Source organism: Acomys minous (genome assembly GCF_964271855.1).
Source record: "Acomys minous genome assembly, chromosome: 6".
NCBI lineage: Eukaryota > Metazoa > Chordata > Mammalia > Rodentia > Muridae > Acomys > Acomys minous.
The window spans coordinates 24,128,938-24,142,021 of record NC_140487.1 but is presented as its reverse complement, the minus strand read 5'-3'; the positions used below and the strand labels follow the sequence as shown (position 1 = coordinate 24,142,021).

The 13,084-nt window shown below is 40.2% G+C and overlaps 1 protein-coding gene across 6 annotated transcripts in view; it reads left to right on the top strand.

Annotated features, from left to right (window-relative positions):
• Nucleotides 1-13,084, top strand: part of CDK14 (cyclin dependent kinase 14) — a 540,806-nt gene that overhangs the window by 440,489 nt on the left and 87,233 nt on the right. For all 6 annotated transcript variants that reach the window (XM_084786935.1, XM_084786933.1, XM_084786934.1 and 3 more), the window contains one exon: nucleotides 12,285-12,424. In XM_084786935.1, the coding sequence (XP_084643061.1) occupies nucleotides 12,285-12,424 (140 nt within the window). The remainder of the gene's footprint in view (nucleotides 1-12,284; nucleotides 12,425-13,084) is intronic.

Sequence of the window (13,084 nt, the reverse complement as noted above, 5' to 3'; positions counted from 1 at the left end):
GTAGGACCCGAGAGATGTTGGTGGACGGTAGTGAATATCATCAAAATATACTGCACTGAAAAACATTTAATTAAAAAAAAAGTACTGTACATTTGCAAGCCAGTTCTGTTGCATACAGGCATTGGTTTTGAGCATCTTCTATGGCAACTTCTAAGTTTAGAAGCTTTATTTAAGTATTCTACAAGTTTTATCTTTCTGAATTATAGGGTTATTTATCATATAAGATATATTTTTAATTTTTTTATTTTATGTCCTCCAGTCACAGCATTCATAAAAAAGATTTCAGTACTTCTGCTGTTAATTATACTGTTAAAATACTTAAATTTCAGGACCACATAGCTATTGGCTTTAAATCTGGGACCCTCCTCTAAAACATAGCGAGATGGAAGTATACTGAGAGGTTTGTGTTGTCTTAAGAAAAAAAAAATAATGCTTGGTAAGCACTAACAAATAAAAGTGTAACTTAAAATATATTAGTTTGACATTAGAGATATAAAACTGTACCTTAAATATATTTAAGAATTTATTATTATTCTATTTATGTAATAAGTATCATATGTATGTACTATATATGAAATGCACACTGTATAGATAGTGTTAAGTAAAACTTCACAACTCAAAGAAGTACTGGAGAACTGGAAGAGAAATTAAAATGGATTCCCTGGGGCTAGAGAGATGGCTCAGAGGTTGAAAGCACTGGCTGCTCTTCCACAGGTCTTGAGTTCAATTCCCAGCAATCACATGGTGGCTCACAACCATCTATAATGAGATCTGGTGCCCTCTTCTGGCATGCAGGTGTACATACAGGCAGAACACTGTATACATAATAATAAATAAATAAGTAAATACAAAATTTAAAAAGTGGGGTTCCCTGTAAAATCAATGTAAGAAAGTAGTTAATAGATAACTATCATACGGGTGCACACTGATGTGTGATTGACTTTTGCGGCAGTTAAGTAAAAGCAAATTTAAGGACTCTTGCTAAAAACGGTGCACCAGAAAGCTCACCATTTGCACTATGAATGTTTAGGTGGCATACATCAGTGGATCTGTGATATGCAACTGAGAATAGTTCCATATGTGTTCTTGGGAAAGACTAGTATAGTTATATCATAGGATCACCAATTTTGGATTTTTGAGTGAACCTAAGCATTTTAAAACCTTTTGTTTTCCAGAGAAAATGGTCATTTAAAAATCAAGACTGCAAAGTTTGAGATAAAGTTTAATATTTTGCTTTGTTCATCCCACTGTTCAACAATTTAGCATAGCTTTGGAAATGCTGGCCTGAGTGTTTTTAAAGTTTTGATTCTTGCAGACCCCACTGAGGGGTCTTAACACTTTATCTGCTTTTCTTCCAGGTAGATAGAGGGCGAGTGCCACTGTGTGCTGAGCACAGGTATGCCCTGCATTGTAGCTGGTGCCTAGCTCTGCGGATTGCCATGTCCACGTTAAGACTAGATTCTTCCTGTTTTATGCCTGGACTTTCCCTGCTATTAAATTATGAGAAGAGAGGTGTCAACATTAGAGAAAGAATATATCTATACCAAATGGAAGTCAAAACTAAAGGAAAAGAGAAATATAGGGAAATGTGACTTTAAGAACTTAGTAGTAACTCAATAATATCTTTACCATCTGAGTGATATACAGCTTGCTAAATTCATATTTTAGCAGTCAATATTTTACAAGGCATTCAGTAGATATAAAGATTTAAGAATCAAAAGTCTGATGGCAACTCTATTTTATATGACTACACTACTTATGTGTGTAATATATTCTGGCCACTTTTTATTCCTCCATTACCCTTTTTCATCCACTTCCAATTCTCATTGAATCCCTTTTTATTTTGATTTCTTTTCTTTTCTTTTTTCTTTGTGTCTGTGTGTGTGTGTGTACCAAAATCTTACTATATTTTGGTAAACGTAGAGCACCAGCAAAGGACTGTGCTCTCTATGTGATTCAGCCCTGTGTCTTTGCTGTTGGTTTGGCTAGGACTGCCTCCCTCATTTATTGCACAGCCTCACCCCTCAGGTTGAGGAGTTCCCTGCACACGTCTATATTTCCCCCTCACATTAGTCTATTTTCCCCCGAGAGTTGGTCCCATTGTCACAGATTACATTAAGTCATGGTTGATCAATCACTGAACCTTCTTTAGAAAATAAACTTAATTGTCTAAAACTAAGAGCCTTTCTGAGAACCCAAAGGAGACTTCTGAGGATGATTTCCTCTGACAGACGCTCTGAAAAGTAGATATGCAAGTGCCTCTGGTTTGCAGGCAAGATGGAGAGCTGCATCCATCTGTTTGGTGCTGTCAAGAACAGAGAGATCGGTCTTTATGGCTGGTGTATGGCTACTTCACAAGTCATGGAAGCTGTTCTAAGAGGTCAGGTATTTAACCCAGTGGCCACTATCCATGTTGGTGCCTTCTAGAGTCTACATATGTGCTGTCAAATGAAAGGACCCATGGCCTATGGCATTGCTCTGTCGAGACTATGCAGTATGTGCCTCATGGGCATAGCCCCTTGTCACATTACTCCAAGTAGTTAAGCAATGTATAAAACAAACATGGTAAATGTAATTGTGCTTCAGACATAAGCACATAGTTTATAGACTTCTACTCAAAACCTATGTAAGATGGAAGTGGGGAATAGTCTGGAACTTTCTGTTCCGTTCTATATTTTCTCAAGCTTTTGTATGAAAATTAGTTCTTCGTTGAATGCTGTAGTTAGTATATTATGCCTAGTGTAACTCTACTAATTATATCCTGCTTTCCTGAGCAGAACCACTCAGAGATTCCAATGAGGACTTACATATTACATGTATTCACTATATTAATAATTAAAAATCAATATTATATTTATAATTAAACTCTAGAGTACAAAATGGAACTTTCCTTAGTCATTCTATAAGGCGACCTATCATCAGTTTTGGAGGGCAGACCCTTTGGAACCACAGTGTGAGGCAAAAGCAAAAACATCCATTTCTGCCTTTTAAGGTGACATAAAAACAAAAACAAAACAAAACAAACAAACAAACAAAAAAAACAAGAGCTGGTCTCAATCCCAATTAGAAAAGAACGAAAGCATAAGAAGTAAAATAACATTCTTCCAGGGATATATATTTTGAAGAAGTATTTGAAGAACCAGGTGGTGGAGGTTGTGGTGGTGGTGGTGGTGGTGGTGGTGGTGGTGGTGGTGGTGTTGGTGGTGGTGGTGGTGGTGTTGGTGTTGGTGGTGGTGGTGGTGGTGGTGGTGGTGGTGGTGGTGGTGTTGGTGGTGGTGGTGGTGGTGGTGGTGGTGGTGGTGGTGATTTAAAAATGAATGTTTAGGGCTGGAGAGATGGCTCAGAGGTTATGAACACAAACTGCTCTTCTGGAGCTCCTCAGTTCAATTCCCATCAACCACATGGTGACTCACAACCATCTATAATGTGATCGGATGCCCTCTTCTGGCTTGCAAGGTATACACACAGGCAGAGCACTGTATACATAATAATAAATAAGTAAATGTCTAAAAAATAAATAAAAATAAGTGTTTAGTTTTGAAAGTTCTTCTTTCTCAGATTAAGATGAACATCTTCAGGTATAACCTTCACTGCTATATTCAGCCCTGATCTGCTGACTCAGGGCATTCAGCAAGTGCCCTATCTTCCCTTTTACCAGGAGCCTTTCCCTATATCATGGCCCCTTTCACCTGGCCACAGACAGCTGTGTCCTCTTTTCTGTACCTTTTTGTGTCCATTCTCCTCAACTTGAGCAGTCTTCTTTAGTCTAATTAAGGATTCTGGCTTTGTCCTGCCCTCTGTTGTCAAGAAGGTGCAGTTTCCACTCGCTTTGCAGCAGATGGGTGCAAGGGTGGATGGAATGAAACAGAAGGCTCTGTTTGATCCGTTCCTTGGAGGCAGCGGAGTTGTGCAGGTCGCTCCCAGCAGGCCAGTGCTAACCCCACGGCCCCTACTTCATAGTCACGCTTTCCCCAGATCCAGGGTTATGTGACGTTATAGCCAGAGGAGTGCTGAGTCTGTTCCACCTTCTCAGCCTTGTTTCTGAGGCACAAAACCATCCCATGCGAAAAACAAAGACCATGCTGCCTGCTAGTGATGGTCCAAGTATTTGGCTGTATTTCACTTCCCAGGTTATCACCTTTTATGCTTAAAACACTTCAAGTAAAGAAAGAGAGAATGAGAGTGCGGGTGGGTTAAGAGGGAGGCAGAACATCCACTGTGATTTAAATAAAAGTATAGCATCATTTTCAACGAACTTAGAAGTATTTGCTTGAAAGTTACTCATATAAGATTCTGTTCACCCTCACTCTAGAGTTGATAAGAACTACTTATTTCTTATTTTAACTGGTGATTTTCAATTCCTGAGATCTTCCCCCAAAGAATTTCTACAAACAGCAGTGTCTTTTTTTAAAATATGAAAATATATTCATCAGCGAGGTGGCTCAGTGAGCCAATCAACCAACCAATGAACATTAAAAATGAATGTGAAATGAACATTTTCTCATGCCTGCTAGGGGTTTTCTCTGACCCTTCATAAGCATAGAGTCTTGCTGAGTACACTAAGGAAATAAAATATTATCTGGTAGAAGAAGATGAGACTAAATCAACTTCACATGGCAAACTACTGATCCTAAATAGAGAAGACCTGAAAGAACTGATTTGTAAAGAGGAAGTAGAAGCACAAGGAAACATCAATTTAGTGATTATTCCAGGGAAAATGATGTAAAAATTGCAACTATAGATGATTTTATAGTGTGTAATTAAATTGTGCAGGACATGAATATACATATATATAAATGTGTGTGTGTGTGTGTGTGTGTGTGTGTGTGTGTGTGTGTGTGTGTGTGTGTATGACTGGGAGTTTTCTTCACTAACACTGGAAATTACCTGCAATGCTATCTAAGGTACATCCTTTCAAATTCACAGGTGCATCAAAAAGGGAAAGCTCTAGTAACACAAAGAATGAAGGAGGAAAGGAAACCAGAGTAATAAGGTTGCAGTTTCCCTGGAGGCACTGTCTAAAGTAGGAAACACTGCTGTAGGCCTGAGAGAGACAGGACATAGGATGGAGAGTCCCCACGGAGAGCAATAGTTCTCAAAGCATGGGAATGGGCGTCAGTTTTTGTTTTTGTTTTTGTTTTTGTTTTTGTTTTTTTACAAGAACTGCTTCTAAAAAAGAGAAACTGCAAGTAAAAATTTCATACCAGTTTCCCTCTAGATAGAGATGAAAATATCTCCCGTGAGAATTCCTTCAGGTCTGGCCTAAATCTACACAACTTATGGGGTTTCAAAATCCAGCAGCAAGAATCTATGAAGTCTCTGGGTCCTGGGAGAGCCCTGGGGCTCTTGGAAAAAGTAAAAGCAAATCCCCATGGAGAAGAAGCGCATTCTCAGTCTCTGCTCCTCAAAAATCCTGATGGCTGTATCACCAGCAGCGTGCAAGCGTGAGCTCACCAGCCGGAGTTACAAAGCAATCGAGGAAACCACTGGGATTGAAACTCAGCGGCAAGAGAAGCTGGGTTAAACTCCCTCCGAAATCACAACTTCAGTTATTAAGAATTGTCAGATAATGTTTCTCATATATGAATATATATGAGTATTAATAAATTATATACTACGCCTATTAAGTGCAAATAACTGGCTCTGAGGTGATTTCCTATCAGAGAGGACAGGGAGCAACAGAGGAAGAACATGGACAAGTCATTACTGATGTGGAGAATTTGCACAGGAGTTACAGGTGAGGAAAGAGACTTCCGAAAGGGTCAGAACTAGGGCAGGTTTTCCAGAATTGATGGACATGAAATTTAGGGAACAACAAATGCTAAGCAAATACATCAAGCTCATGTAATAGTAAGTAAATACATATAAATAAATAAAGCAACCATGGATTTGTTTTTAAGGTAGCAAGGAATGTCTGAACCAGGAGACGGAAGGTGATTTAATAAATTAGCAAGCACGGATAAAGAAACAACGTAATGCCGCAGCAGCAATCATAGAGTCTAATGAGTCTAATGTGCATCTTTTGAAGAAAGTAGAAAAGAAAAGCCAAAGTTAGACAATTACATAAAAGATGAGAAAAACATCATTTGAATTGGCGTACTCTAATGTGCTTTGAATTATTGGGCAGGCAAGTAAAGATTACCCTAAAGCTTGATTTATAGTCAAAGGATTGGTGATGTTTCTTCCGGTGCTTTGATGGAAAAGTCAGCCTTTCCCAGTGGCTTTCCCACTTGCCGTCTGTAGTTTGGGTAGTTCTGTGGCTTTTGGTCACAGGTTTGGGAATTATCTGAAGGGCAGGAGACATCATTGCCAGGCATATGATCTGTGCAGACATGTGCCCTATAAATCCATTACTATCCCACCAAGAAGTCCATGAGGTGGGCTAACTAGGACCCCTGAGACAGAATTAAAATCAGGAGCAATATTTACAAGAGTTCTGACCTACGTGGGAAAACCTGGAGGAGCTGGCTCTCTGTTGCCTCATTACTGGATTAATGAATCAAAGATGCCAAGAGAAAGCTCACAGAATCAACTAAGCAGGGCTCATGGCCGCTCACAGAGACTGACCCACCAAGCAGGGAGCCTACGTGGATCTGACCTAGGACCTCTGCATGCATGTTATGGTTTGTGTCGTTTGCTCTTTTGCCGGCTTCTGGAACCCTTTCCTTCTATTGGGTCACCTCTGGAGGAGGTGCCTAGTCTTACTGCAACTTGATATTTGGTTGATATTCCCAGGAGGACTGCCCTTTCCTGAAGGGAAACAGAGGAGGAGTGGATCTGGGGAAGAGGGGAAGTGGGGGAGGGGCGTGACGGTGGGGGAGGGAGGGGGCTGATATTGGGATGAAATACATGATAGAAAAAAAAAAGCCTCTGCTGCCGTGGGGATGTTCATTCCCTTCCTTTCCCTCCAGCTTCACAGGCGCTGAGGATTTGTTACATGAAGGTGTCTTTCCATTGCTTCTGCATACTCAGTCCATAATCCATTCCCGAGTGTCCCTCCCCTATGAGAGTCCTGTCACATTAAAAGTCTTGGTGCTACCATGATGTGAGGGCATGTGACACAAGTGCTAATGCTGCTTTCCTGAAAGGGAGGGCACCCCTAACCTCGCCCCGCCGCGCCCCCGGCCCCCACCCCGGGCCCCGTTCAGGTCTGGCCATGGATGACGCTGTTGGTGGCAGGCTGTCTTGTGTCGCTGTCAGGAGTTGCAGGCCTTGCAAGGCTTCCAGTTACCTGAAGATGTAGTGAAGTTTCCGGATATTAAGGTGGAAGGGAAATTAACATTTACATTTGAAGGCACGCAGCCCTAAAGTGCAGCTGAACACTTAGATACAGGGCGGGGGCGGGGGGCGGAGTATAGATGCCAACAAAACGGCCTTCTACTGCCTGTGAGGTAAAAGGAGACAGGATCAACTTCGTCATACATCGTGAGTAAGCACAATGGGGCTTCTTTGGGCTTGTGGATATAGGCAGTATTGGAATCCCAACTCAGCTAGTAAGTTCCCTGTCTAGCATCTACGATGTGCTTGCCATTTGTATCAGCTGCCCTCTCCTGAAATCAGGCAATGTTGGTCACATCTTTAAACTGTTCCCATGCCAGGATCTTTTCACTGTATGAGCCATTCAGAGAGACGAGGTGAACCAACGTTGAGCAGAATCGTTAAGCTTTCCTCATCGCTCAGAACTGGTATCCTCGGATACCAACAGTGGTCCAGACCCGCAGTCATCATTTCTGGCGGCCATCAGAGCCAGCTGGCAGGCAGGTCTCTGTTGGCAATCTGCCTTTAGTTCTTTGTCCATGTCACCCATGTTTGAAACAGCGCACACTAGAATTGTGTAGCCATTGATTTTGTTGGCTCAGGTATAAGTTAAGTCTTAATGGTTTCGTGATGTCTTTCGTAGATTTTATTTTGTGCTGTTGTAAAAACCTCTACTTTGAAAAATCACAAATCTCCAGTTCAAAGGTCTGTGGTAAGTCCACATTGTATAGAAGCACACATTTTTAAATATTTCAAACAAGAAAATTGTAAATTCATGTAATGTTTTGCACTTTGGGGGACGTCTTGAACAAGAAAGGCTGATGACAAACTTGGTGTGAGCTATTAAATGTTTTCTAGCAAAATATATTCGATTTTCCAGGAATTTGAGTTTAAAATTTTTTTAAAGGTAGGTGTGCTGAGGGGTTGTATGTTTAAAAATGGTTTTTGAGTTTTTGTTTTGTTTTGTTTTGTTTTAAAGCAGGATTTCCAGGCTTGCCTATAACTCATATATAAACCAGGCTTACCTCCAACTCACAGAGTTCTACATATTTCTACCTCCTTAGTACTGGGATTAAAGCTTGTTTTTAAAAATATAGCTCAGTTTAGCCTTATAGTCCTGCCTCTGCCTCTTTGATATAGCCTACCCCTATGGGCATGGACACCACAACCAGCAATAATTCTTAATCATAAATAATTGTAAGTTCTATTAAGTTTTTTTTCCTATTGAAAGTTGTTTGCCAAGTATTTTTGGTGTTATCTCTTCACAACCTTCTTTGTGCTAATGAATTAAGCACACATTCAATACTTTATATGCCAGCTGACTGCATAACTTAATATCTGCATATTTTTAAATTTGTATAATCAGTAAAATTATAATGTATATTGATGTTACTTCCAGCCTAGATGTTTGATTATAATCCTAAGGGAGAAATCATGGGTTTTTTTTTATATCATCTCTTGAAAATTTACTGCAAGATCTTACACATCTAAGGAAATGACAACTCCTTTTAAAGATGGAAAAGGAGAGTTAAGAGTAGCCACCAGTACACAGATGAGCAATTAAACATCTGGCTAAAAGGGAAGACAGAAGACATTGAGTTTTAAGATTGCAATGCAAAATTACCTGGATAGCAGCAATTCCAGACATATGCTACTTTAAAAAAACGTAAATGGTAGTTTCCCTAATTGCTTTCTCAGCTCCTTTGTCATTTGTATACAGCAGGGCTACTGATTTTTTTTTTTTTTTAATTAATCTGTGGTGGCACAGAGAGGAAGGGGAAGCAGGCTTTCTGGATGAGACCTGATTGGCTGTGGTCATATGATGGGGGAAGAGATCCCCTTCTGTCAGAGGTCTAGGTGGAAGAGGGAGGGAGGGTGGGAAAGGGAAGATACAAGTGAGAGGACAACAATTGAGATGTAATCTGAATAAATTATAACATTAAAATTTTTAAAAATGTGAATGGACTAAACTTTCTTGTTAAATCACAGGGATTGCTTGAATTCATAAAAATTAAGCCCAGCTATGTAATATATGTGAAACAGGGCAGGTCACAAAAGGTGTCAGAGAACTATTATACCAAAGGCCCATGCACCCATTAAATTAATGAAAAAAATGTGAACTTCAGCTTAGAATGTTTTGTTAAATGTAGAAAAGATCATATGAGGATGATATACTTTATGTGGAAAGTATAACATATCTAGAATGTTACGCGTCTAATTACTACTAGCCTTGTGCAGCATAAAACATTAATGGGTAAATATGGAAGATATGAAAAATATGCCATTCTAATAGGAAATTGATATCTACAGCCATTATAGCCCTCTGATAAGGTAAACTGGTGGCTTCAGATAAAACATATTCCTCATGGTGTGATTTTATATATATATATCAATCAGACAACTTTGATGGACCTAGAGGAGTGGTTCTAGCATGACCAAAGCATTGGTTCTAAAAATGCATGGTGGGAAATAGGACAAAGCTCGTTCTTTTCTTGAAATACAAGAGAAAATAGTAAAATGTCCAAACAAGAACTTTATTTATGAATTTAACTTTGTGTATTACCTTGATATCACAACTAAAAATGTATTTCATAGACATTATTAAAATTTTTACTTAACTTGGGTGGAAAGAATGAGATTGTCTTATATTGGTGAATTTCTTACGTTTAGGAATAATTCGTTTCACTTGAATGTAGATTATTACATTTAGGTAAGTTCAAAGTTGATTTTTAGGGATACTAATTGCAAGTGTGTAAGCAGTAAGCCATGTTTCAAGTGCTACACATAGCTCTTGTAGTAGAGGGACTGCAGACATACGTCGATGATCCATTTTATTTCTTAGATGAGAAAATAAAACCAGGCATGGTGGCATATGCCTTTAGTCCCAGCACTTGGGAGGCAGAGAAGGTGGATCTCTGTGAGTTCAAGGCCAGTGTGATCTACAAAGCGAGTCCAAGGCAGCCAGGACTACAAGAGAACCCATCTCAAAGATGAATAAATAAATAAGTAAATACATAAATAAATAAAACAAAAAGATCAGAAGTAATATGTCAAGCCATGCATGGCTTATAACATGAAACAGTTATGTCTTATGTATTAATCCCAGCACTTTAGGAAGCTGAGGCAGGAGAATGGTCATGAGTTCAAGACCTGCCTTGACTACATAGTGAATGCCAAACCAGCCTTGACTGCAAAATGAGATCCTATCTCAGAAAACCAAGGAGAGAAAGAACTCTATGCATTGTTCTGTACTTGAAATGTTTCCATGTTTACAGTCATGAGTTTAGTGTTGGGTACCAGCATACCAACTATTGTAATCATCAGTTTCTTTGTGTACACAAAATAGTAACATAGGGTTTGAGGTGATTGGCAGCATTCTTTCTTCTTTTAATAAACGATATTTATTTAATTTGTACAAAATTGTGTCAGGTCCCCAACTTAGATCTGATTCCAGTCTGGCTTGATTGCTCTATTTTATCAAAGTGATATAAAATTGACAGCAATGGGATGTTCGCTGTAGTAACACATTATCAGTACTTTCAATGTAATTGGGCCTTTACTGCAAAGTCTTTCTATTTCAAAGTTGATTTTTAGAAATACTAACTGCAGGTGTGTAAGCATGAGAGGTCTTGAGTCAGGAAGATACAGTGTTGGTGACCTAGACCCTCTGCAAGGGAGAGAAGAGGGCTTTGAGGATGACTCTTCCCTGTGGACAAATGTCTCTCAGCCAAAGACACTTGAAACCAGTCCATGGGTCTCTCTTTAAAGCAAAGAGCCAAGCAGATAAACCCACTGGCCATTGCAGCAGTGGACCCATTCATAACGCCTTCTGCCAGGAGGATGTAAAGAGGTCTCTCAGGCCAGTCTTCCGCCTTCTTTTGTCTCTCCACCTGAGTGCAGCACCTCCTTTCCCCTCCCTTAGACCTCTCCTAGCACCCTCACCTAACCCCCTACAGAGATGCTTGAGTGTTGTGCTGCTGGCGAAGGCTAATGGCATGCTCAGAACCCTCAGCATTCTTAAAAATATTCCTGGAGCAGCTTGGCCCTGAGCCCTGCCTGCTGCCTCCGAGAGTCACAGGGATCCATGGCGAAGCCTTCGGAGGACATGAATTGCTCATCAAGCGTTTCCACCAACCACCATCTCCACCTCCTCTCCACACTGCCAGATGGGGGTAGTTTCCTTGTTAAACTGTACTAAATACGAGAATGGGGGAAAGTGCCTGACATCTGTTCTAGGCCCTCTAAAGGGAGCCTCATCGGTGTTATGTTAATTACCCATGTCTGATTGCTCTGACCAAACGGCAGAATAGTTTCCATGAAAAGCAAAGCTGGGAATAACTGAGCGTGGCCGTCACTTGTTGGAGAGCTTATGCCACATCAAAGGTTTTGCTTCTATCCTTTTCGCCAATAATCTTGAGACACATATCCCCTATCTACTGTTGTTTTAAAGGTCATCTTGAATTGATTCAGCCCCATATCATTTAAGTGTATCTGTTCGTTAACCTGGATGCTGGTCTCAGAATGGCTGGCATTTGGCAGGACACTTGCTTCAGTAATCTCCTATTTAAGGCAAGAAAATATAAATTCTTAGAGGGAAAAGTAATTTTAGTAACTAGAGAACTTAATAACAGCTCTATTTTAATTCCCCTAGTTATTTGGTATTAATTTCCTATAAATGTATCCATATGTGTATGCCGTACAAAGATTCTATGAATAAATGCTGGCAACTATTTGATAAACTGTCATCTATAATTTTCTAGTTCTGAGCTTACTTTCATCCATTCTGTAAAAATCAGTACTTTGCTTACACTCAAAATATTTCAAGTCAACAACAGTTAGCTTAGCTACAGAAAGGGCCATTTTGGTGTAACTGGAAAAACGCATTGCATTAGGCTTGTTTGTTTCAGCAGGTAATTTGGTTCCCTGGCCAGGAGTAAATTGAAGGACATAAACTAGCCTGAGTCTCAGGTCCTACTCAGTGGATTTCTTCTTTGGTCTAATTTCTCTGTTTCTGCTTGTGTTTTCAGGCTCAGCTATGTAAATCATGCTGAAGATCTGGCCTCCAAGCTTCTACAGTGTTCCCCAAAGAACAGGCTATCTGCACAAGCCGCCTTGAGCCACGAGTATTTCAGCGATCTGCCCCCGCGGCTATGGGAGCTGACTGATAGTGAGTAGGGCTGTAGCATCCAATCAAAGCTCTTGGTCGTCAATATGTAGCATGCATATAGACAGATAGGCTCATTCATGTGTGTGTGTGTGTGTGTGTGTGTGTGTGTGTGTGCGCGCGCGTGCGCGCGCGCAAGAGAGAGGAGAGGGGGGGAGGGAGGGAGGGAGGGAGAGAGAGAGAGAGAGAGAGAGAGAGAGAGAGAGAGAGATCGCACGCAAGAGATTGCTCAAGCCAGAAGGGGAATCGTATGTGTATACATATATTTATTGGAGCCCTGCCATTCAATTGCTAGCTTACCAGACCCAGGAAGAAAATGGATTCATTTTTTGCTATCTCTATTCTGCAGTCAGCAGCTGTACGTCTTTGTATTTGATTATGTGTGTGTCCAAAAAATGATCTGAGCAGTCATAAAGGAGAAGGAAAATATGATTTACATATTTAGTGCTTTCTGCATACAGAACTATTTTAACTGGCTGCAGTACACAGAGAAAAAATGATTCATTTCTGTTTGATTTTCAGAGACCATCTTGGCTGTAACAATAACCTTAAACAGCACTGCTAGGCAGTGAGCTGAGGAACAGAGCTGGCCATTGGCTAATGCGCTCAATTGACATGTAATTCATTTTAACGACACATGCTCTTGGTACAGACAGCTCTTCT